At 32.1% G+C, this 26,998-nt stretch overlaps 2 protein-coding genes and 1 long non-coding RNA gene across 5 annotated transcripts in view; 2 read left to right on the top strand and 1 right to left on the bottom strand.

Annotated features, from left to right (window-relative positions):
• The window catches only part of LOC143079845 (uncharacterized), an 8,897-nt gene extending 5,892 nt beyond the window's left edge, over window positions 1-3,005 (bottom strand). The window contains exon 1 of the long non-coding RNA XR_012979500.1: window positions 2,782-3,005. This is a non-coding gene — a long non-coding RNA (uncharacterized LOC143079845). The remainder of the gene's footprint in view (window positions 1-2,781) is intronic.
• LOC143079842 (b(0,+)-type amino acid transporter 1-like) lies at window positions 2,329-26,998 on the top strand. 3 transcript variants are annotated; one of them, XM_076255472.1, is made up of 13 exons: window positions 2,329-2,487; window positions 10,450-10,608; window positions 11,635-11,736; window positions 12,949-13,188; window positions 15,463-15,588; window positions 16,067-16,166; window positions 17,523-17,567; window positions 18,399-18,522; window positions 19,004-19,107; window positions 20,252-20,348; window positions 21,747-21,896; window positions 22,644-22,812; window positions 24,064-26,998. In XM_076255472.1, the coding sequence occupies exons 1-13, from the start codon at window positions 2,466-2,468 to the stop codon at window positions 24,132-24,134; spliced, it is 1,509 nt and encodes a 502-aa protein (XP_076111587.1). In that variant the 5' UTR covers window positions 2,329-2,465; the 3' UTR covers window positions 24,135-26,998. The 3 variants fall into 3 exon arrangements, with proteins under 3 accessions (XP_076111587.1, XP_076111588.1, XP_076111589.1); XM_076255473.1 differs by lacking the exon at window positions 2,329-2,487 and adding an exon at window positions 5,892-6,024; XM_076255474.1 differs by lacking the exons at window positions 2,329-2,487; window positions 10,450-10,608; window positions 11,635-11,736 and adding an exon at window positions 11,770-11,826.
• LOC143079843 (b(0,+)-type amino acid transporter 1-like) overlaps window positions 26,085-26,998 on the top strand; it is a 52,476-nt gene continuing 51,562 nt past the window's right edge. Inside the window, exon 1 of the mRNA XM_076255475.1 lies at window positions 26,085-26,208. Within this exon, the coding sequence (XP_076111590.1) occupies window positions 26,187-26,208 (22 nt within the window). The 5' untranslated portion in view covers window positions 26,085-26,186. The remainder of the gene's footprint in view (window positions 26,209-26,998) is intronic.

The raw sequence follows: 26,998 nt of genomic DNA, 5'->3' as shown, positions 1-26,998 counted from the left end.
AGAAAACTAGTTTCCGGAACGAAATATAGTTACTTTGGCCGAGTTCACTTGCAACTCTCGAGTTAACTTTACTTATTTGGGTTTCAACAAAACGATTTAAGTTGAACCACTCGAGTTAACCCCTCGTACCCTGGTTCCAACCCTCACCGAGCCAGGGTTAAACTCGAGAAACTCTTGAATGACGTCAAACCAATGAGAATATTTTACTTTGTTATGCTTGGTCGGGGCCTTGATTACCTTAGAGTTACTTAGAGTTGTTCCGAATATCAACTCTAGTGCTTTCACGTGCTAATCTATGAAGTCGATTGAAGAGTTTCAAGTGAACTCGGCCAAAGTGCACTATTAACATATTTTTGTAACACTTTATAATTATTTCCATTACTTAAGTTTTATTCTAACTAGATTTACCATATTTTTATTTTTGTCAAATTTTCGATGTGTACGCAACTGCGTTTTTGCGTACGGGTTGCTACGCGCCTGCAAATAAGCCAGTTAGAAAAGGGTTTACATTCGAGAACAACGAGAATTTACGGCAGTTAGAAGAAGTCATGAAACGATTTCCTACGCATCTTATCAGTCCTCTTTACTATTAAAATCATACTTTAATGTTATTTAGTATTTCTGTTTTTATGATTTTCAACTAAATTTTGAATATCCAACCGACTGCTAGCAGCCTGTTTGATATTGAACATCGAATATCGAATAACGAACCGGCTGCTAACTTCACATACATGATTTTCTATTTTATTGATGTCAGATCTTTGATTATTCTCAGCGTATCTAAAACCAGAAACGATTAATAAATTGGATTTGATTGTTTGCGTACAATATTTGAGACTGTATTGCAACCTGAAAGTTTTGGTTAAATAACTTGTATTTTGGATTGCTGCTGGTTGTAAAATCCGTCTTCCGCTACTATTCATTGACGTTTATTAATTGCAGTACTGTAATAAGGGCAGTAGGTATGGAAGATCTACATGTACTATAAAAGTCAATTATTTTAAAAATCAATATCTTTGTTTACAGTGCAACATCTCTTCAAATTACTATTTACAGAACGAATAGACTGTTCACTCTCGAGTGTATACATGCTTTTTGCAAATGAAAGCTTGACAAGGTTTAACGTCGTACCATACATACTCCTTCAATGGCAACTGATTCCCGTATCTGCTTTGCTGGCAAATAGGAACACATTGAAAAATACATCACCGAAAAGATAGAAGATAACTCAAATAAGAGTAAATTTTTGGTTAATGGCCTACTATCAAAATAATAGTAATGGGTTTTGAGCATGAAACAACTAAATTAATAAAATATTGAAAAAAAAACTTGTTTTCATGTTACCACCTGTTACAAAAAACCATCAAGAAACTAAATAAGATGGAAAGATAAAGTACTAATTTCAAGGCGTTTCTTCACTTAGCTGCGGAACCGTAGCTCTTATGCCCTTATGTTATTTTTTTACTTTTGCGGGTCCGCAAAATAAAAAAAAAATAAAAAGGACCATAAGAGTTACGGTTCCGTAGCTGCTCTTCACTAAACAATTGCATACAAAAAGGCATGTCAAACTCAATTTTAGTTGATTAATTGATTGATTGTCATTTGCTCAATGTTCAGTGGCATATAGTTCATAATATATTTTGGACGAAAACAAATTTTTTTTTTAAATAATTGCTGGTTTGTGAAAGGTAGGTCTACTGTGATGAACAATGGGAAATAGACGCTGGTTAGTGATGTTGGGTTGGTGAGCGACATATATTTTGCCTTACATCTGGCCATCTGCGTTAATGAGTCGTGTGCTATATTGCTGGACGTGGCTGCGTATTTATACATCTCGCACTGCCAAATGCAGGCGTTAATGAGGCAGACTAGTGTTATATTGCCGGACGGGAGAAGTCCAGAGATTGTTATATTTCGCTGTCCAGGTCAACCCATAGGGACTTAATTTTGAAAAAAGGCTCATATGAAATCGAAAATCAACAGAAAAAGAAGTTTGGAAAAAGAAATTTCAAACCAAAAAAGCATTTGCAAACTAAATTCGGAAAAGGAGGGTTCATTCACTTCGTTTATTGAATATTTAAACGCATTTGTATATAAACTCATAATCTACTGTAAAGTGTACATAGTACTGATTTGTGTCCAAAAATATTCAACATATATACAATAAAAAATAACAGTTTCAGGTGTAGATATTTACATAAACGATGTATGCAAATATTGTACTTAATTGTACTGTGTGTCTCCACGTTCCTATGGTCTATACACTGATTTATACAAGGGAGTAAAAATAACAATCTCTCCCTACACTATACAGGTAAACCGTTAATGCATTTGAATAAGAAACAAATATACATCCTTCCAAAGTGAATCACCTATCGAAATATTGAGAGGTGAATCGGATCTATTTTACAATGACAAACATTTAGAATAAGTTAAAGTTGTCGGTTTATTATTCCTTCATAAAAATGGACAATGCAGGATACAAAGGTAGGCATTTTGACAAATTTATTTTGTAATATGAAAATAATTTTAAATTCATTCCTCAATTGATTGTTTTATTTTCCTCTGTAATAAAAGCAAGTCGTATATACAGTAGTAAAGTTTTATTACAGATATAAGAATATGTGGTTTGAGTGCCAATGAGACAACTCTCCATGCTTATTTTGTTCATCCATGAATTCTCATGGAATGATGAGAATGACAAAACGCTGTTTAACGACCAGTGGCAAATATAATACATATTAAGGAGCAGAACAAGTTACTTTATGAATATGAACCAACCTTTGTATAAGATCAACACGCTGAGTAGGATTTTAGACGTGCTAATTTACAAGGATGCAGTCCGCAGCCAATGTCACCCTTCAAAGCTGACATACAGTCTTCTTACTCCACGCCAACCAGTCTTTGATCTTAACTAGCTCATAAAAGCTGTCTGTTTAGTTAAGAAGCAGCAAGTACCAATTTTCAGGTACTTGGTTTGACCTGGGTGACATTTCCCACCCAAGACGAGCACCGATCGGGTAGTTCTAATAGGATGTATTTTTGTCTTCTTTCTTTGATTTAAAGTGGGGTTCAAATTGGGATAGCATTATTTGCATTCAATATTTCACTAAATTTTGAAATTGCAAAAGTTTAGCAAATTTTTGCCTATTTTCAACATAGGCAATACAAAATGCATGTGAAAATTTATGAATTTACAGTAATCTATTTTTTTGCCTAACACGATGCTATGTAATCATGTATTCAACATTACTATCATGTGAGTAGGTTAGAATTTTTTGTTTTCACTAATGCTGGTCTACTGATTAAGATTAAAAGCGGATTGGGAGAACCTTCCCCCGTACAACAAAAAACCCAACAAAACAATAACGTAAACCCGCCTTTGTTTCACTTCCTTCCTCGAACCAATAACCTCGCTAGTGGTTTTCATTTGTATCTATTTACGTGTACGGTGTTCTTTGTAGATTTTTGAAATTTTCTGTTGAATTATTTCCAACTTTTATAGTGTCGGGACGATAATAAGCTTGGTATAATTTATAAGACGTCTATCTATTGTGTTCTGAAGACTGGGTGTTGGCTAATAGATGTTTTTGTAGTTATTTCTATAGATGTTCTGCTGTCAAAATCTTCATTTATTTATGTAAACTATCAGAATGAATATTTTAATAATTCGAAGAGACATTTTTATCAATTTATGAATTGGCAGGATATTAATATAATTTGAGCACACAAAATTGTGGCGTGGAAGACGATCCATACATGTATAAATTTAAATTGCTCTGAAAAAGAGATTTAGTGATTTTTGATTTCGGTGAACGTGATAACATTTCACAATTATATTGACACATAACTGAAATTTTAACTGCAAAACAGTCTAATCTCGCTTTTAGAAGTGGTCAATTATTTTTCTATTTAAGGATGTGAGGTGAGGTGAAAATTAATAAATCAAGAATTTAAAATTGATCCTATTAGCCGGTAGAGCATGCGTTAAAGATAAAAAAAATAAGCTAAACATATCCATAGGTCATGGACCTCCTTTTCGAGATATTTGAGATTTGAAATATGGCGGGAAAAGGCGGATTCAGACTTTTTCCTATATTTGCATTGGTATTATTTGGGTTTCAAAACAAAAGAAAGAAAATCAAGAATCTTCTAAAATTTTGGAAAATGACCTTTCGTGAAAAAATAAATGGGTGTTATGGGGCAAAATAGTTTACCTTGTATTGTATGGAAAAACACCAAGGAGTCTGAACATTTGCCACGAATTCCAAAACCTCACCCAAGTACATACTTAGACCAGATAGAGATAACAATATTAACTTCAAACGTGCAGTGAAAAACTAGCACAGTGCCTATAAAATCATGCAACTAAATAACCAAATTACTAAAACAACCAAATTATTAAAAAAAAAAAATACGATTAGGTTCATGTTAAATATTTCATAGTATACTGTACTAAAATTAAAATTTCTGATGCAATGGGTGCAATGTACGCCTATGGGCACTTTCAAAATGATCAACTTGTTTCTTAGATTTTCTTGAAAACGTCTGAAAATTAGCAGGAACATACCGACTTCACCTTATTATACGGGACATACATTCCCAACTCATTTGGTATTCAAGAGCTTGTTACTGCTACTCGGGTTTATCAAACGTCACCAGTGTCTGAGCAAAAAGTTGATGAGCCAAGATTATGTCAGAGAAAGGCTCGTCCTGTCTCTTTAAAAGTTCATTGGTTAATATCAGCAGCATGTTGATAAATGTTTCTAACAGCTTCACAAATGAAACATGATGGTCTTGAAAATCAATACATAGATTCTAGGTACAGACGTTGTTTGTGATCTGAATTACGTGTTTAAAAGCACCTTTTTTGTGTTGAATATTTTTAACCTAAAGTTTACTGTTCATCCATTTTTAATTATATACTTATGACGTGCATCGGTACTTATACATCCCACGATTGTGCTATGTCACAATTGAGTTCTTGTCTCTCATTTTTGCTTATGTATTTTTCTATACGTCATGTTGAGGCTTTTTTAGTATGTTGAAACAGTTATTTGTTTTGTTGTGGTTAAGATTATAATACAATTAACTGATGTAAATGTACCCCGATTTTGACGTTTTTACCTTCATGTCTGTTTGTTATGTTTACACATTGTTGACAATACAATAGAACTATATGCGACTGTCATAGACGGTTTAGCTAGCTATATAACCATGTATAATCCACCATTTTCTTTATATGGAAATGCCTGTACCAAGTCAGGAATATGACGGTTATTTTCCATTGGATAGATGTGTTTAAAAGGGCTTAAAGTTTCTGTTTTGAAATTTCCTTGGAGTTTAGTATTTTTGTTATTTACTTTTTTCAGACAAAAACGTGACTGTGCATTTGTGTTTAACCGCCCTACACAGCCGGTTGATATAGTATGTGTCTTACCGGCCAAAATAAAACCCATACGTCTATGCCCCAACTACCTAACGCATATCATTTTGATGATTGTCAGAAAAATGAGAGCATTCCTGTGTACATCACTTCCTTTGTGAATGTAAATATTTATTAAGTAAAACTACGTACATGAAGGAAAGTGCCTTATTAACAAATGTGTGTTCAATTTCACTACCTTTTTATGTTTAATATGTCTATTTTAAACGTGCATTGCATATCAAATACCTCCATAGAAATAAAGGAAAATAAATATAGAACAAAATTGATCTCGAAACCGCAAAAATAAAAACGAGTATAATAAGGTCACTAACTGCTTATATATAAAAATAGATTGATCTCGAAACCACAAAAATAAAATAAGAGAATAATAAGGTCATTTACTTCTATACTTGAATACGACTATTGCAAGGTCACCTAGCTACTAATATACGTACATTGTATGAGGAATTTAAATAAATAAGTGATACGCGGGAAAGCAAAAATGGACTATACAATGTAGAAATCTTAACAACTTTGTAAATATTTACAACGACAATACATGCTGTTATATATAGAACATGTAGTTCAATGTTCATGTAAGTAGGTTATCTGCAAAAGAGCTTTAATAAGAAGGGTTTACACTTTAAAGATATGTTTCGCAAGCAGGTCGTTTATCAGTAAACATTTGCGTAAAACGTTAAATCGGGAATACTTTAAAGTAAAAAATTCTTTTAGTAAAAAAAGAGTTGGCATTCAGATATAAAAACAAAAAAGTTTCACTTCGCCACATCAATGCACACGTGTATTTGTCTGGCCCGCGTCAGGAACCTTCTCAGTGGTTGTCTCTTCATTTACAGAGTCGGATCCAGGGGTGTTCTGGGAGTTGGAACCCCTTTATTTTTACGATCAATGCTTTTGAATAGGAATACATGGTTGTAATCATACTTCGTTCTCTGCTTATTATACTGTAATCATAATGTTCTCCTTTCAAATTATATTAAATACCTTAAACATCTTTTGAAATTAGTTTTTTAAATTGTGGTTACATTCTTCAAATGATCTACATGACGATTTTTTTAAAACTTGCAGTGCATATTGCATTTACTGGTTATTCAAGATATAAAACTAAATTTGATATAAAAGCCGAAAAAAGAGAAAAATTAAGATCAATTTCAAATTAATGACTGGGAGGGGTCATCTAGCTACTAATATACGTATGAGGAATTTGTAGCCAAATTTACACATATAAGTGACTATCAAACAAAAAAGAAAAAAGGCATATAATATATAAATCTTTTTAATATTGAACATGGCAAATATTTGCAAAGTCAATAAATACACATATTCTAGTTCAAAGTACATTTAGGTTACCACATAAGATCGAACTAACAGATATATACAAAAAAATAGGTTCAAAAGATACGATTTGTTTCACTGAGAACTCGTAAGTCGATAATACTATGCATAAAACGTTACTTAGTGAATACTTCAAATAATAATAATGTTTTAGTCCGATGATCACGAAAGACTTTTAAATGTGTTAGGGTACTATGGGTATACGTTTGCTGTTTGCTGGATTCTTGTCGGTGCAATCGGTTCATATCTTTGGTTTTGCAGTCTAGAACGTCTATGTTGGCATTAAGAACTTGACCTGTCGAATGTTTACGACTGTATTTTGAACTTTAGATGTTGTTTAATTATTCAATTCGTTTGGTTGCTGTCTCTTCGTCGTATATCATATATACAACACATATCATTAATAACCTGCATGTTAATTAAACATTATTAAATATCCAAATAACAATTTACATGTATTAAAATTGAGAATGGAAATGGGGAATGTGCCAAAGAGACAACCCAACCATAGAGCAGACTACAGCAGAAGGTCACCAATAGGTCTTCAATGCAACGAGAAATTCTCGCACCCGGAGGCGTCCTTCAGCTGGCCCATAAACAAATTATACTGGTTCAGTGATAATGAACACCATACTAAACTCCAAATTGTACACAAGAAACTAAAAGTTAAAATGATACAAGACTAACAAAGACCAGAGGCTCCTGACTTGGGACAGGCGCAAAAATGCGGCCGGGTTAAGCATGTTTGTGAGATCTCAACCCTCCCCCTATACCTCTAGCCAATGCAGAAAAGTAAACGCATAACAATACGCACATTAAAATTCAGTTCAAGAGAAGTCCGAGTCTGATGTCAGAAGATGTAACCAAAGAAAATAAAAAAAAATGACAATAATACATAAATAACATCAGACTACTAGCAGTTAACTGACATGCCAGCTCCGGACCTCAATTAAACTGATTGAAAAATTATGTCTTCATCATATGAATATCAGGCACAATCCTCCCCGTGAGGGGTTTAGTATCATACCATCATAACATATATGAGAAGAACATAACCCCTGTCATGCCAACAACTTGTTTATTAAGAATAAATGTGTTTAGTTCCGATGCAAAGACCCTATAAGTGAATCAATATTAACGTCAAAATATGCAATCTTTAATGACCTGACAACAGTATCGTAACTATATCCCTTCTTAATAAGTCTATTTAAAGGTTTTGTTAGCTTTTGAGGTGAATACTGACATTTTTGTGCTTGATAAAGAATATTTTTCATAAAATATTGGATGTGAAATACCTGAACGTATAAGAAGTCTGCATGTTGAGCTATATTTACGAATGATGTCATTAACATGTATCAGATCATATAATTCAAATGTCAATTATACTAGTATACAAAAGATGATGCTAGATGCAAGTCAAATTCAATGCAATATTACATGGTATCCGTTCAATACCAGATTTTCAAATTGTTATACGACTTTTATTTAAAGATGCAAATGTCACTTAATAAGTGTTTATCCACATTCTTCTGACAACTCATGAATCTGCGTATTAATCTGCCTGATTGTCAATAAAAATCTTTAATAAGAAATAGATTTTTCAAACTTTAAAATGAATAAAAACATTACAAAAAGCAACAATTTACAACACATGCCATAAACAGTGTTCTAGTACAAGTAATGACCGGACTACACCAACGTTTAACCCTTTTAAGCCATGCATTAAATCAGGTGCTCTGGTATAAGCAGTGTCTGCTCCAACATGTAGTGAGACGATTGGCGCTACTCTAATGTCAAAATTGACAAACGTCTTTTCAAATTGCAGTTTTTGGTCTGCTGATAGAATTTTTAAAGGTTTACATATTTTAAAAATGTTCAGAAAGATTAGATAATTATTAGTTTCCAGAATCGCAAAGGACACAAAAAACCTCTGATACTGAGCAGCTCTGCAAAATTTTGGACTTTATTTTAATAGTGCCTCAGCCTGCAAGTCACATAAATAACAGCAAAATGTTCTTCTTCCAGTTTTTATATGACAGGATACCTATAGTGGTTAAATCAGTTTAACATAATGGTATGAGTCTATTCTCTTTTCTGAGTTGCAATGGGTTATATTTATTTATACTGCACTCGTTCTATTTGAGCAGTCAAAATGCGTTGACTGTATATTTCTATTCACATGGGTACATGGGATAGTATTGCAACATGGTCGACCATAGAATAAAAAGAAAGACTTTACCTGGTCACACTGACTTCGCCATGAAATGAATCCATCACTTAAACCTCCATCACTTATACCTATATGACGTTATTATATTAACCAGGCTGTTCGGTTTCTTGTGTGAATTTTTTGTATTATATTCTGTCATTTTTGTTATAACTTGGTTTACTTTATGGTTTTTGGTTATTCATAAAGACGTATATATCATAATGTATGACCTAGAGTTGCTTTGTATACTTATTAATGCTTTAAAAAGGAACAGAAAAGTAGTAGTTCAGATACTGACTGGTATTAATAGTTAGAAGTGGATGTTCTTATTCTAAATGGTCTTGCATATTTTCAAACTTGATTTGAGATGGAAAAGAAGGTATTTAGCGTATACAAAATGTTGCTTTCTTTTATTCTAGTTGATGTATAGAAAAAAATCAAAGTTATCTGATTAGAAATTATACCGTACTTTCGATAACTTTTCAAAACCATCACTTTATGGTAGTGCAGAACAAGTTTTTATTGTTTACATAATTTATAGACACTTGTCTGATATTTGATCAAAACACCTTATGTAGGCTGTCATAAATTACAAACAATCGAGAAATGCCGTGGGAACATCAGACAAAAAATAAAACCATTATGAAATATCAGAAAATGATATGGTAGTTTTAAACGCGAAGTAGCTTAAACTGTCATTATGGAGTCGAAATTATACAGGGGATCAAATTATACAATAATTTCACCAAAACCGAAAAGTAACAACTAATCACATTTACAACTCCAGTCATTATATTGTTAACAGTTGTGTTATGAGTAAACCATGTTGTAATATCTATACACTTTTCCTCAGGTTTCGTGAAAGCGTGTAATTCAAAATTTATAGACACTTATCGAATTTATTCATTGAATCTTTGCATCTTGATAGTTAAATCGTTGATACGACGCATGCAGAAGTTTTAAATAACAGTTTGGTATACAATTGAAAAGATGAAGAAAGTATCATTTTCTTTATTATATGTATTTAAATTTACAAGATATTAACCGTCAAAATGTATAAACCAATTGACTATGCAACAAAGGTTCCTTTTTTGGTTTAAATTCTTTTACAGTTACGTAGAAAGCAGCGTAAACAACACGTATTATGTGTCAGTAGATATACTTTTGCAGTAGGTCTCAAATATTTTTCATCCCTTGGTCTTTTATAGTATATATATATACGGCACGTGTTTTGCTCATTGTCAAAGGCATTATATTGTTCGGATCTTGTTCTTTGGTTTTTATATATAGTTTTCATAGGCAAATGCCGCAAAGTATATTGGCTATAATTCTTAAAAAACTTGTATCCAATGTCTTTTTAAATCCAAAAGCTCGTGGAAAGTAACGCGTTGCTGTCATATTTACATATTCTCTTCTTTTTAATTATATATGATGACAGAATATGATTTTTTTTTAGGAGAGCCTTATGACGAGAATGAACTTCGAAAGCGACCTATAAATGGAGATGTAGATAGAAGTGGCGCTGATGGTGGTGTGGTGATAGAAAATACAGTAACTCTTAAGAAAACCGTTGGTCTTATAAGTGGAACATCTTTTATCGTAGGAACTGTTATAGGTACATTTTGTGCATTAAAGCATGAAAACAAATGATGCATATGAATTTGAGACAAGACTTTATAAAAAATATAGAAAACAAAGTTAACTCTCGTAAGTTATCGTGAAAGACTGTATAGTAATATATATTACTATGATTTGTATATTAAGACTACACACGTAGTATTTCATCGGTATATGAACAAATGTTCTTAATATCTTTAATTTAAGAGTATGTGATATTAAGCATTCGTTATATAAAACATATTGAGAAAAAGGGAAAAAAATAAAAAAAAATAAAGATTCACGAGAAAAGTTTATAAATAGTTATCACACGTGCGTTTCGTCTACATGACACTCATCAGTGACGCTCATATCAAAATAGTTATAAAGCCAAAAAAGTACAAAGTTGAAGAGCATTGAGGATCCGAAATTCCAAAAAGTTGTGCCAAATACGGCTAAGGTAATCTATTCCTGGGACAAGAAAATCCTTAGTTTTACGAAAAATTCAAAGTTTTGTATCAGGAAATTTATAAAAATGACCACATCATTGATATTCATGTCAACACCGAAGTGCTGACTACTGGGCTGGTGATACCCTCGGGGACGAAACGTCCACCAGCAGTGTAGATAAGGAGAGAGACGCCTCTATAAATAATAACAATGAGGAGATGTGGTATGATTGTCAAAGTGACAACTATCTACTACAGATCAAAGTATGCAGATGTCAACCCATATGCTTTTACATAAAAAACACATAAAAGGCATGATACATTGTTAAATATATCAAACGAGATTACCAAAGACCTGGTATACAAAATCACAGGCACTTGTCTTAGAAAAAGGAACGACATCTATGCTCTTTTCAATGTTCACAATTATGAACAAATAAGCTTCTAAATAGTGTACTGAATATATATATATATAGGGAAGACTCAGGATTCATTTTAGAAAACTGAATTTTGTATATAATTATGTTTTTTTATTCGGTACGAAATTTAATTCTTACAAGAAAAGACATTTATTAAAGAGAATTATCTTTCTTTAGGGTCCGGGATCTTCATCTCTCCAAAAGGTGTTTTAACAGAGACTGGCTCCGTCGGACTAAGTTTAATAGTATGGGGTTTAGGGGGTATGATTTCCCTACTTGGTAAGTATTCTATTCAGCTATTACATGCACATTGCTCCGTCGGACCAAGTTTAATAGTATAGGGTCTAGGGGGTATGCTTTCCCTACTTGGTGAGTATTCTAATAAGTATTCAGCTATAACATGCATATTGAATCAAATTTGAAATAGGTCGCAATGAAGAGAATGGTATGGTGGCCGATTGAGACCATTTCGCGTTTTGGCCATTCATATTGTATAGTCCGAAAACGCGATATCGCGAAGGCGAAACGCTAAGTCGAAAACGCGAAATCAGAAAAATTAATATTTCAATGTTCTCGATATCGCGATTTAGAACATGAATGGCGAACACGCAAAATTGCCTTAAATGGCCACCATAGAATGCAGTTATGTATGTCGATATTACATTATCAAGATTGCGTTTTAATATTTTGTAGACAAATATGTTATTCGCTGTCGTTCGTTTTCAGCAAATACCAATTGTATATCATACTAAAAAAACCAGTAATATAAGTCCATTTAGATCTATTTTAAAATGAGCCCGTTATACCTTTGTATATTATTTTAAAATCAGATACATATTATAGGTCGTACACCCATATGTATTTCTGGTATGCAAGAACATGGATTGCGCCATCTGTACATTTCAACCTTCATAATCTGTGTCGTACCAGCAGTAATAGCATCATAATCGATACAAAATTCGTTAATCAGACAAAACAAATCTGTGTCAACACTTTAAACAATTTAAAAACAGAAGATGTTGTCTATATTTCAACCAGACGGGAACGAACCATACCAATACTAAAGTCTAAAGATAAACAGTTAAAGACAGTCAACACAGATAGAGTCTTCTACAACAACAAATTGTCGTAACCAACCACAGGCAAAAACATTGCATTTTGCTATCGTCGATGAGGGTTTTTTTGTTATGTTTTTTTCTTTACAAAGTTAATCGAAATGAATACAAACACGACAGTCAAATGCGTAATGATGACGTTTTCAACAATTTGTTTTTTTTTATATTTCAAGTTTAGCATAAAAATTTTATTAAAAATTGAAAAAAAGAAAACCAAATATTTCTCTTTTTTAGTTTATAACAAAATTTAAGTTTGATTCTCAATACCACCTATTGTAAGCTTTGGCTTGATTAAAAATATAAACAGCATCATTTCGAAAATAGAAAGCAAAATTAAAGTATTGAAGTTTAACATATTCTTTCTTTATTTGTTTAGGATCGTTGTCATATGCCGAGTTAGGATGCATTATTAGGAAGTCTGGAGGAGAATATGCCTACATAGGAGCGGCTATGGGACGTGTGCTAGCTTTTCTCTATGCTTGGACTAAAATCATAGTGTTAACTCCATCGAGTGTAGCTATCATTACATTGACATTTGCTCAATATTTCATTACATTTTTCCCATACTGTGGAATACCGGATGTGCCGCTTAAGATTATAGCCGCAACCATAATAGGTATGTATTTTTAGGACCAATTTTAAACCATATATTTTGTGTACTATTCCTTGAAGTGATTACCATGAGAAAGTCCCTCTTCTTGGAATGCAATCTCATGATTTTCTTATTCTAAAAAGAGATCTAAATTATAAATTAAGATAAAATTTGCATGGCAACGATTCTGTTTTACTAACGCTCCGTCGAGGAATATCCTTAGCTTACCAAAAGAGGGACCAGTAAGACATATTTGAGATGAGGTACACATATATTAACAGAGCCAAACTCGGTTTGTGAAAAAGTATCTTAAATAATTATGAGATAATCAACTATTAGGCTATAAAATATTTCTATCAAATGATAGTAATGCTTTTTTCATACTTGAATGAAAGTTCCCTAACAAAAAAAATTATTAATTTAGTAAACTGGTAGACCTAGAAGCAAAACAAAAGATGTTTGAAATAACAAGCTGTAATTCTAGACCGCTATACAAGTTCTGTGGATTTTAAAAGATATCAAGTGTCAAATAGCAGGAGGAGGTCACTTTTGCGAGTTTTGTTTAAGGACACCATTTAGTTACAAAAGAAGAAAGAAGTCAATTGTGATTCAATATAGCCGTATAGTTTTTTTTTATCTTTTGTATAACATATTTTTGTGAATGAGTGTATGTGTAGTCGTTGGAGGGGTATCTTTTGTCTTAATATTTTAGAAACTTCAGTTCGTGTTTTTTTTTTTGGTTCACTTTCTTCTTAACTGTTATGCTTTATATTTTCTAGATCTATCAAACGAATGGTAGGAGTAACAAAACAAATCTTGTTCAATTTTTCCTGATTCACAAAAAATAATTTTACCAATTTTATATTTTGTAAACTTGCAAAATAGTTGAGTTTGACTTCACTACTCTGTTCAAAGATATATGTTTACTTATTGATTTATTGGTTGTTAAATGCTTTATGTCCAGCCTCAAATAATTCTATTATGTTAGGATACAATTTATTGATGTTGACAAAACACAATACATCAAGTACACACTCGTCTGAAATGTAAACACTTCAGTAATGTTATATAGATAAAACATAACAATACTGTATTTACACTGGGATGTTATATAATGTTTACACTTCTAGATTAAAGGATAATTTGTTTTAAATTTGTCTAAGGACATTTAGTGCTTTTTATCATGCACATTATATACAACTTATACAGTTTGCACATAAGAATACGAAAAGAACCCAGTGAACAAGTAATATATCATCGTTCATGCCCATGGAACATGTCGAACGTCTCCAATCTGTGGTTTGCAAGTGCAATAATACTTGAAAATTGCGACGTTGTTTATGGTGTTCTTGCACAGGCACTTGTTTCTATCCATTGGAAGGTCGAATTTCCATATAAATAGAAGTATGGATAGTCGACCTTCCAATGTGCCTGTGTGTTCTTGTTATGCTTAAAGTTTGCATATGTGACGGGATTGCTTCTCTTAGTAAATACTAATAATAAGCTTAGGAAGTGTGTCTTTCGCGCAGTAGGAAAACCCGCAATCATGTAACACAGAGTTCGTCGGTTAAGGTCCCGCTGGAAAAAAGATGATTTTGTAAGAAGAATCGTGCTCTCCGGTTACATTGATGTTCAATGAAAAAGTTCACGGCGGTTAGAGAGAATTCTAGCTAGTGTATATGTTGTAAGGGTCATAATGGTATTGCTTCCAGTAGTAACTGTTGTAGATACTTAGTCATCCGTAAGCGATTGAGCTAAGGAAGTACTTAACCCAGCAGCTATACGCGCTGCATTGTAACACAGAGGTCACAGGTTTGAGTATCCATAAAGTAAAAGATGATTGTGTCAAAAGAATCATGTTCTCATTCAACAACTCTTTGGAGCGGTCTGTGGGTGGCCGCTGTTGCATGGCAAAATTTCTGTCCCTATACACTATACCCTCATTTTCCAGTAACAGTCCAATTGTCCTTGCTGGACTCTATTAAGTATTACACATTATTTGTCTGTTAATTTGTTCTCGTCCTGAATATGCATGAAATATTTGCCACTGGAGATAAGCAACCATCTTTCAATCAATAAAATTATATGTTAAGTTACACCAAATGTTCGTTTCTTTTGTTTACATTTTTATGGCTTATTCTGTTGAGTAAAATTAAAGATTAAATGCGGGAATGTTAATCAGTAATAAAATAGAACGGACAAGCATGATTATGCTTTACGATTTAACAAGTTCGTTGTAAATGTTGCTTTTTTATATATAGAAAGCTTGTTTTACAAATAATTTCGTTATTCTTTCAGTGACGCTAACCATCATCAATTGTTATGATACAAGAGCAGGCGCCAGCGTTCAAGTGATCTTCACAGCTGCTAAGCTTATTGCTCTAGTCATTATTGTAATAGGAGGACTTGTTAAACTAGGACAAGGTAAGCATGCAAAATAATGTCAGATGTAACAAAATCAGTATAGCGGAAAGGAGGTTCCGGCAATCCCACATCATATTTTTTTCTTTATTAAAACCTCATCATATTTGTTTTAAAAAATAGGAAGAACATCGAAATCCTGAACTCACTACCAGGTTAAAGAATTGTGAACAAATTAAACAAAGGTGACTTATTATACAATCAGCAAACACCAAAGACATTTAGATGAAAAAATGGAACCTTAATGCAAAAAAAAAAACCAAAACAAAACAAACCACACACACACACAAACCAAATCGCAAAAATACAAAAAAACAAGAAGAATAAAACTCAGGCAACAACACTAACATGATAATTTTTTAGAGGTCTACCTTTATTGTCTCACGGTTAATATGTGATCATGTTGAGTGTGTTTTATCACAGCTTCGAGTTTCAAATCACTGTTGAATTATAACGTATTTGCACATTCTGTTCACTGTAGGACATACAGCTACAATGAAGACAGGGTTTGATGGAACTGTCGGGTCGGCGTCCGGTGTTGCTTTGGCATTTTATGATGCATTATGGGCTTACGACGGTTGGTAAGAACTCCAATGTTGTGTCAACACTAATTGCATTCTCTTTGTAATGGTAGAGTTGTTGGTCCGAGAACACAATTTTTTCGTAGTGCATTTCTTTTAGAACATAAATGAAAATTAAAAAAATCCCACCTGCGCTTTCTCAAAGAAACTTTTACAGTGTGTTGTACTACTTTTGGGACAAATTATATCAAAATTATAGAAAACTTCATCGGCTCTAACTCAAAATATGGACAATTTTATGTTTAGGGCGTCTTGAAATCTTTTGACAGCTTCCGAAGTGCTAATTTTCAACCTTTTTCAGCTGGACCAAATCACTACTTTCCTTTAAAATTCTGGACCCAAATTTTTTTACAGTGTAATTTCACCCCCCTATTTGCAATTTGAGGCATTAAACATGGAGAAATAAATTTGGAAGGAGTATACAAATTAATGGCTAGTAACCCACTGTCAACACTAGGGACTATATTGAACAACGAAAATCAAGGGACGACAATTGTGGTCTCGGACCTGTTAATGTGTAAAAAACTGATTACTACTTAAAGAACTAGAAAGAGATAAACACACTCAAAACTTGCATTATAAACATTGATATACACATATGGTATAATTATGCATCCTTATTTCGTACATGAGTTTGCATATTTTGTTAAATTAAATTGATACCAGAGAGACAACCAATGGTTGATAACATTTATGTGTTGAGAGGATGGAGTTGTGGTCAAAACAGTTAGTCGTCTGTAACACCAATGTTTCATTACGTTCAACTAAATCGTTTCTTTAAATTCATACACATTATTATATAACATAGCTCATGTAATTTAATGTATAAATCTTACATACAATATTAAAGTTACCGAAAAAAATATAGAAATGAACATTGGTGTGTGTTTCTTTATTCTAGAGGTATAGGTGGAGGGTTGAGATCTCACAAAACATGTTTACCCCGCCGCATTTTTGCGCCTGTCTCAAATTAGGAGCTACTGGCTTTTGCTAGTCTTGTATGTTTTTTTGGTTTTTGTTCATTTGTATGTTTTTTGAAGTTTAGTGTGGCGTCCATTTTCAATGATTCAATACACTATTTCATTTAGTGGCCAGCTGATGACCACCTCCGGATGCGAAATTTTCTCGCTGCGTTGAAGACCAATTGGTGGCCTTCGGCTGTTATTGTCTCTTGGACATATTTCAGCCATTTCCATTCTCAATTTTATTTTATGATCAAAATTAACGTAATGGAACAAGATACTGATTTTGATGGGTGTATTTTGGAAGAAAATATATTTTAATTAAATTGTCATCATTTTTGTAGGTGTTAATGTTATTTTTTCTTATATACATTAGAGTTATCTCTCTTTGTAGGAATAATTTGAATTACATCACAGAGGAACTCAAGAATCCATATGTGTAAGGCTAAATATATTAAAAAAAATAAAATGAAAATTCATCGTTCTTTAACATTCTACAAATATCACGTGCACACTCAGCGGGATAGCCTACTCAGTAGTCTTGGTTAAGATGTATGAAAGATCAGTGGCGGATCCAGAAATTTTCATAAGTGGGGGCCCGCTCCTGTCACGCTTCATTGATTCCCTATATAAGCAACCAAATTTTTTCCCAAAAAGGGGGGCCCGGGCCCCCTGCCCCCTAAATCCGCCTCTGAAGATCAGTCAATAATAAGAAATAGAGATAGTGTTACATCATGTACATGACGTTTTGTATAATATTATATTCATATGTACTATTATTTTTTGTTTAGTTTAACAACACTAAGTGTTATTTTTCTTCTATGTTCATTGTATTGCTGCATTGCACAAAACTGAAAAGTTTTAAATAAAAACAAACATTAACTTTTAAATGTTGAATAACGTAGGATAAATAATAAATGCGAAGGAACTACTTAGTATTTTGTTTATAGACTAATTATGGACCCAGCGGATCTGTATTGGCGGTATTCTACCAATATGAATTGTCACATATGCATCTGTTTCTAAGCTAATGAGAAATGTTTAAGTTAAAGATTCATACGATTCGCTCATGTTTTTGTCGCGTGTTTTGTATATTTAGATTTTGATCATCAGTAAAATATGGTTGCCTCTAAAATCATATGAATACTTTCTTTTTGAAACACATTTTTCCTTAATTGTAGAAATCTATCTCGAGCTAACATTGTAATATTGTTACCTCTAAATCATATGAGTACTTTTTGTTTTGAAACACATTTTTCCTTGATTGTAGAAATCTACCCCGAGCGAACATCGTTGGTGTACTGTTAGTGACCGTTCTCTATGTGTTAACCAATATTTCATATCTGGTTGTGTTGGGAACAGATGGCTTGTTGGAATCTGATGCTGTTGCTGTGGTAATGTTGCTATCATAATTGAGTTACTAGTATTCAATTATTATTGTAATCCTCAAATTTTATATAATTTTTAAACTATTAAAGGGCAGTAATTTCATCAAAAAGGCCACGACACGTGGTAAAAATCATATCAATAAAGTAAATATATATAGGGTTTTGCCATATGACGAGCAAGTCCACATCCAACCCCACTTGTCGGTCTATAGTACAAAGCATGGTTCTGGTCCTGAATATGCACGGATTTGTCACTGGACTCTAAACAGACATCCATAAATTCATTAAAGATCATTAAATGTAAAATTTCTTCGAATCTCAATAGAATATCAGATGATGATGTATAAAAATTAGAAGTATACTAATAACAAATTTCCCCAACATGTTCATATATATTTAGTGTTATCTAAATTAAAGTACTCTTTTCTTGAACGATACGTGTATGTATATATGTGTGTACGCTAATTATTAGCATTTCGAATTTCAGACATGGGGAGAGGAAGTACTTGGATCTGCTGGTATTATAATGCCAATATTTGTTTTGTGTTCAACATTTGGTGCTGCAAATGGATCTTTATTTTCAGGGGTCAGGTAAATTATATCGGTATTTAGATCGTCTAGTAGTTGCATTAGATGATGTTTCAATATGATACACTTATTTTGATTGGCTAACAGCGATTTCGCGTAATTCTGAAATTAACATTCATTACACAACGAAGATGACACAAGGTCCCACAATCAAATAAAGTGCACAGGTAAATTAAAGAAAAACTGGATAGAAATCGTGTTTTCATAATCATAGCTAAAAAATGTAATTAATATTATTGAATGCTCATTTTTGTTACTTCATAGGGTTGTAAAAGCTTCGACCGTGAGCACAGTTTAACAAAATGTACTTCGGTCAACGCTTTTACACCCCAATGAAGTTACTAAAAGAGGCCTTCAATTCTGAAATAAAGGACAGTTTTAACAACATTTGTAGCTGGTTAAGCAGTTTATAGGGAATATTTTATTACGAATGATATTTTTTTTCGTAGACTTTCGGCTTTCGTATTCTTTTAATTTAATATAATGTCTTTTGTTTTCGGTGTAATTTTCTCTGTCGTTTCCATGCTTCGAAATCCAAAAAAATTACATACTTGAAAGTAAGTGTTTCAAAATACATCAATGGGATTGAAAATTGAGACTGGGAATATGTCAATTGGACAACAACACGTCATGATTTATGATAGTCAATAACTGGCTGTTTTAGATAAATAAGAATTTGATTAATGATGTATTCTGTGTGTGGAAAAAACTACTGTTCTAGGTCCATAAGTTGACATTTGAAATATCTTTTTCTAGACCCTTTTGTGTAAATTCCCGCAAGAGAAATGGATTATTGCGCATACAAACAGTTGGCTAATTTGGTTGGTGAAGAATCGAAAATATAAAATAATGTTGACCTCATTTGGTCTCTTGTGAAGATTTGTCTCATTCGCAATCAAACCACATGTTTGGTATGTTCACAAAAATTAATAGAAATTTCTTGAAAAAAAAATTATCAAAAACATCAGTGGCAAAATAAATTGAGGTTCAATCACTGATAGGAAATACAGTGAAATAGTTGTTGGATATACCAGATTCGATGATTTCCTTATATCCACCAATCTATGGTTGTTATTGTCAAAATGATTATATTTTGAACTTGTATGTCAACATAAAACACAAAACATTTTTAATCATGAAATTTCAGAACACTATACTCTGCTGCCAGAGATGAACAATTTCCTGAAATATTGTCATATGTAAACTGTCGAAGGTATACACCAATTCCTTGCCTAATATTTACAGTAAGTTAATTTCTAAAATCTAAATATCAATCACTTTTCCAGTTATTTATAAATATCTAAGCAAGTGTGGACACAGATCAGTGTGAATATTGAGTTTTGATACTTTAGGACTTCCATACTGAATTTTGTACATGAACTAAAGGAAAGAAAGAACATATGCCATTTGAAAACAAACATTTACATGACTGCAATGAGAGATGATTTGCTCACAATTGATTCTGAAACAACTGTAACTCAATTGTAAATTATCTTTCTTTTTTTAATGTTTCTTCCTTAGTTTGAGGGTTTTCGTGTCATATTTCTCGTCTAAAGTACTGATCCTGCCTGGAATTAAATGTATATGATTTTATAGAATGAAGATAATAACATCTGTCTGAACTTTTTTTTTCAATGTTTCATTTTAGTTTATAACAATATTTTTCTGTTACAAATCATGATGTATTGTGTTATGTGTACATGTTATGCTGCCCATCAAGGGCCCTTGATTGGAATAATAAAATATTCTTATTCTTATTCTAGTACCTTGGATCCGTTTGATTGTGCGGGATGTATGTACAAGCCGCAGCTTGGCTATTTTGAAATTGGGCGTTAAATCACATTCCCTATAAATATTAAATATGAACTTGAAATTTTATTTTGAGGGATCATACTGAGAGAGGGAATGCAAGATCACCTTTCGGAGACCTTTCACTATTTGATTCAGACTTGGGAATTGGATATATACTAGGTTGTGTATACCATTACTTTAAATAACATCATGATAACTATCCAAATATTATATCTTAAATAGAATGAAATTCAAAACAGTGTGGCTGAGGCCATTGATTGACACATTAAATTCATCCATTGACTGGGACAATTTAGTGAACGTTTATATGTAACAACTACTGCTCACTATGTACTTTTTAAAGACACCTAAACTATGGGGTCACCAAAGGTTCTCAACACCTTAATAAAGTAATTCGAAAAACTAATCAGAAATAACACGATGTTTTGATTTATATCAATTATATAAATCAAAACATAAAGGTTATTCCTGATTAATTTTTTGAATTATTTTATAATTAAAGGCGTTAAGAAACCTTTGGTGACCCCACAGTTTAAACGTCTATCGTAGGTACGTCGTGAACAGTGGTCGTTACAGACAAACGTTCACGTAAATTGTCCCAGTCAATGGATGAATTTAATGTGTCAATCAATGGCCACAGCCACACTGTTTTGAATTTCATTCTACTGTATACGTATCGCTATTTGTGCGAATGTAAAATCATTCATAGACCTTACTCCTCCTGCTCAAAGATGGATATCTTTAGTGCATTTTTTTTATATAACTTTCCCAATGGAAAGCTGAACTTTTGGTATGCAGAGAGAACTTACCAATACTCGTTACCTTTGCAGGCAATCTTATCCTTATTAATGTTGATTCCCGGTGATATTGGACAATTGATCGACTTCTTTAGTTTTGCCGCATGGCTGTTTTATGCACTGGCCATCGTTAGTTTGTTTATTTTACGATGGAAAATGAAAGATGCTCATAGACCAATAAAAGTGAGTATTATGTTTAAATATTTACACACCTTATAGTCCAGTGTGTTGTCATTTATACAAAAGGAGACCAAATTCCACCTATAAGAGACGTAATTAAGAACCAAGCTCTGGGTACGTGCTCAACAATTTAGGTATTTTTTAGATAATATTTGTTTTAGCAAACAGGAAACACATTTTTGTAGGATAAAAGAATAAATATTAGAAATCTATGGAAACACGTTTGTTTTCAATTATCTATAGCAATTGCGAGAATTTTTATGACCTGGTTACTCACCAACAACAAACATATAAAATTGGTGTTAAACTATTTGTTTAAATATCATTGTCATGGTCAAAGAGACTTTGTTACTGTGAAGAATATATATAATCCTATCAAGGATAACTATGCTGTTGACTGCTGTACCCCTATTTTTGATATATTTACCTAGTATTATGTATGTTTGTTTTGTTCACGCATGGTTGTCAATTTAATGGAATTTGATGCAACTGTCATACAAGCTGGAGGTTTAGATAGCTATAAAACCAGGTTCAATCCACCATTTTCTACATAAGAAAAAGCCTGTACCAAGTCAGGAATATGACAGTTTTTATCCATTCGTTTGATGTGTTAGAGATTTAAATTTTGCCATTTGATTAGGGACTTTCCGTTTGAATTTTCCAGGGAGCTCAGTATTTTTAGGATCATGCACGTTACTTGTATATAAAAGTCCTCAATCTATTTCATGACAAAGTACACTTTATTTTTAGGTGTTTTTATTGCTGCCAATGATATTTTTGGTCTGTTCTATTTACCTTGTTATTGCACCAATAATTCAAGATCCAAGAGTAGAGTTTCTTTATGCTGCTATTTTTATGGTCGGTGGTCTAGTGTTTTATATTCCATTAGTTCATTTCCAATTGATGACAGGGCGATTTGGTACGTATGTTAAACAGATTTAAGATAGCATTACACTTATTATCAGAATTTTCTAGTAAACTAATAAGTGACTACAAAACCATAAACTAAACGACCAAAAAGTAGCAAATAAAAAGCACAAAGAACAACAAATCTATAACACTTAATTCTTAATTAAAATTACATTCATTTATAAGTTCATCAGAAATAAACAGATATGTAATCGAAAGAACAAGAGAAAATTACAAAACCAAAATTGCAATGTATAGTTAAGACGATGTGGTATAACAACTGTTCAATAAGAAAGCTTTAACAGTCTAAAACACTTTTTAGAAATCAATGTCAAAACCCGAATATCAACAGAATGAAGAACCATTAGTATTCATAACTGTATATCAATGCATAAAATTACTAAATTGGAAAAGAGGGCTCTTTATTGCATTAAGCTTTTCCGTCCGTTCGTCCGTCTTCATCCGTTCGTCCCTCAATTATTTCTCTCAAATATTTAACAGAATTATTATATATTTGATCATCAGTTTCATAGCGAGGATTTCTAACGTGGGAATACTTTTCAGATCTGTCAGATACTTTCTACCTGCTTGTCGATACTTTGATTTTTTTCAAAATAATTTTATGGTATAAACTTTAAAAAGCACATATCTAAACATAAAATGTGTAGCTGTTGTATGCTAAAGTAAATAGCATCCAGTAATTATACCAATGAGATGAGTATAATGAAAATACTATAGTATTATACTTAAAAAATACTTCGTGTATTGTGATTAGTCGTCCTCTTACAATATCTACCAGAAGGAAACATCTGTTGAATTGTTTTATATTGTCATTTCGGGGCCTTTTATAGCTGACTATGCGGTATGGGCTTTGCTCATTGTCGAACGCCGTACGATGACCTATAGTTGTTAATTTCTGTGTCATTTTGGTCTCTTTTGGAGAGTTGTCTCATTGGCAATCATACCACATCTTCTTTTGTTATACCTAAAATAAAAATTGATTTTTAATCAGCCATTGATTATAAAGGAGGGGATAAGCTATGTGGTGTTGCAACATATATGCTAACAGAACAAAGTACAGGTTCCAGCCCGGGTTGGGGAGGAATTCAGATCTACTCATAGCATTTGTAGGTCGATTTTTTCGCACTATATACTATCAGAGTAATGGACTTCTAATACTATACATACTAAAATAAAATAAAATTGAGAAATGGGGAATATGTATCGCATATATATAAACTTGTATTTTATTCTTTTATAGACAAAGTCACTCGATTTTTACAGAAACTTATGGAAGTTGCTCCAAGTCCGTATGTTCCAGACTTTGACTGAAAATAGAAAAAAATAGACAGAGAAACTAAAAGTAATGCGGATGAACGATATAGTACTATATATTCGAAAATTATATCAAGGTGAACGAAAGAAAATTTCTAAATATTTTCATTAATTGGAGAAAGTGCATATTTTCACCTGCTATATAATCCAAATATTGACTTGTTTGATACAATCACTTCCTTTGGTTTTTTTTATCATACATTATTGTATCATTCTAAAAAATGTATGCAGAATATTTACTTTTATACCACATTTTTGTCTAGGATGATCACCGCGCTACATGTATGCATTGTACTACTGTACATTTCAATTTATTGTTTTGAAAGATTGAATTGTAGACTTTATTATATATTAAAATATATTAAAACAGTCTAAAAGTAGCGACACCAGACATATTTAAAAGCTGTTTTCATGCAACATTTCAGAGATATAAGTTTTTAGGTTATAAAAACATATTTTGTAAAACAATATTAGTTTGGTATTATTATGAAACATAAAATGCTTTCAAATGAACTACAAACCAGTGATATTGTTAAGATAAAAATGCTATTTCCTTTAAATACAGTACATTAGCAATGACCAAAAAGATGTTATTTGATTTAATTTTAATAATTTTAATAGTTTCTTCTTATTGTTTGTTTTATACATTTTTTTAAATTATCATGATATAATTTTATAAGCAGAATCTTCCATTATCTTATTAGAATTTTTTCTTTTTCACAAAAATTCAAAAATGTTACTAAATAGACGAGTTCACAAAATATAAATGTACGTTTGAAGTGAAGTGCTTTCCTGAAACAGTACATACATTGGCACAGTTTTGTATTTATGAAATTAAAGGAATATTGTTAAACCTCTTTTGTAGAGATACATGTACATATATATGACAAATGAATGTTATATTAATATGAGTATGTCATTAATGTTTTTGAATTTAAACAATTACGGACCTGATTAATAAGGGATACCAGTTTATATCATGTCGTGCAATTTTAACAATATGTTGTTCAGCGTAGTTACCCTCTTTTTGCAAGAAAACAAGAATAGTATACCCCATCTGCAATTCACATTATTAAAAATGTATAGTTAAATATGAAAAAATAACATCAGTCTATTTGGGTATCAATTGTCTGACAAATATATAACTGATTCCTGTCCATGGCCTTGTACTGTACTTTACTGCATTTAATATCCTTGTTATGAGGAGAATTGTGTACAAGCGATAGCTCAAGAAGCATTAAAACGGAACAGATATTATATCGCAGTCATTCTGCGTGTTGCTCAAGAAGTCAGAAAAGCTCTAGAACAAAATAAGCAAAAGATAGTGATAGGCTATAGAATTCCTTTTTGAGATATCGATTTTTAATGGCGGGAAAAGGGTGTATCGAAATACTACGGTTACCTTATGTTTAGTAATAGCATTATTTGGGTCTCAATTCGTAAGAAAAAGAATATCTATAATCAGCTTAAAATTTTGGTAATGACTTTATTATGAGCTATTGAAGTCTTCTATGAAAAAACAAGAGCGTGACATAGGACATAATATTTTACACTGTATCGTATCAAAAGAAACGAAGGAGTCCGAACATATGAGATACAAATTCCTAAACTTGACCTGACTACATACTTAAGATGATTATTGTGTTAATGTGTTCGTCATACCCCATAAACATTGATGAAATGAAGGCTACAAAACAAACTAGTCCCCAGTTCTCAAAGATCGCCGTTAGGGGAATCTCTCTATTGTAGTAAATCTTAGTAGGTTTTATCCGTGTTTCAGATCTATCATATTGTATTCTCAAATTTAAATGATGGTCACTAGTTATTTGTTCGAAATAGTAATAAAAGTGTTAAAGTATGACTACATAACAATATAACTTTTGTATACTATTACATATTTATGCAGTGATAAAGTCTGTACGGTTCATTAGAGCAGAACGTCCCGTTTTCTTTTTATAAGTTTAAAATTAAATCCAGTTAATTTGTAAACACCCATACTAGCGTTAAGTCTGTTCTGTCAATGCAGTCTTTTTATACAAAATATACAAGATGGAAAATAAATCGTATTCAGGTAAGAATTAAACCTTCAAAAATACTAGTACGACTAAATAACATTGAAAGATATATAAATATAAATTATATATAGGTGATACTTATGAGCTAATTAACTTTTAACATCAAACTCGACAGGTGTAACATTATATGCTTTCTTTTCAGTTATAGATACATATATGATGTGTTATTTTGTAATTTAAAAAAAATTGAAATGAAATCGCACAAATGCACCAAAAATTTATCAGTCAGTGCATTCCGTCCCCTATATGTGAAAATACCTTACAATATTAGTCAAAACGGAAGTATAATATAGTTTTAATGAACTTACTAGTAAGCATTATAAGGTCAAGGTACAATAATAAATGGGCGATGTCATTTTATATGTTTGTTAGTCAACTTTGATGATTTTTTTGTGTTACTGCTTATAAACTGTGTCTCTAATCATTTTCATTGGTACAGTGTATCTATTTTGACAAATTTATCGAAAAATTTACTTTCGTGTATAATTCTTTTATATAGATATTTTACATATTATATATGCTACTTGTATTTTGTTGAACACTGACATCCACGAAAATTGGTATCCGCGAATAACATTGAATCCAATTTGTGTCATATAAAAGATAAAAGAGTTCGATAGAAGTCCTCAGAGTATGATATGTTTCGCCAATGTGTGTACAATTTCTTGACAAAATATAGCTAACGAAAATACATCATATTTTCAAGAAAAAAATAGCTATATTACTACTGTTTGTGCCGTTCAAGTTTAATTTCATGTACGACTTCAAATAAATATTATAGAACAA

Source organism: Mytilus galloprovincialis, chromosome 6, assembly GCF_965363235.1.
Source record: "Mytilus galloprovincialis chromosome 6, xbMytGall1.hap1.1, whole genome shotgun sequence".
Lineage (NCBI taxonomy): Eukaryota > Metazoa > Mollusca > Bivalvia > Mytilida > Mytilidae > Mytilus > Mytilus galloprovincialis.
Note: the sequence above shows the minus strand (reverse complement) of the source record. Positions and strands in the feature narration are given on the sequence as shown.

What these genes read in the sequence shown, in the direction of transcription:
- LOC143079842 (XM_076255472.1), top strand. Translation starts at nt 2,466, where the DNA reads ATGGACAATGCAGGATACAAAG. An exon ending in TATAGCCGCAACCATAATAG is followed by an intron (nt 13,189 to 15,462) that starts GTATGTATTTTT and finishes TTATTCTTTCAG; the next exon opens with TGACGCTAACCATCATCAAT. An exon ending in TTATGGGCTTACGACGGTTG is followed by an intron (nt 16,167 to 17,522) that starts GTAAGAACTCCA and finishes CTCTCTTTGTAG; the next exon opens with GAATAATTTGAATTACATCA.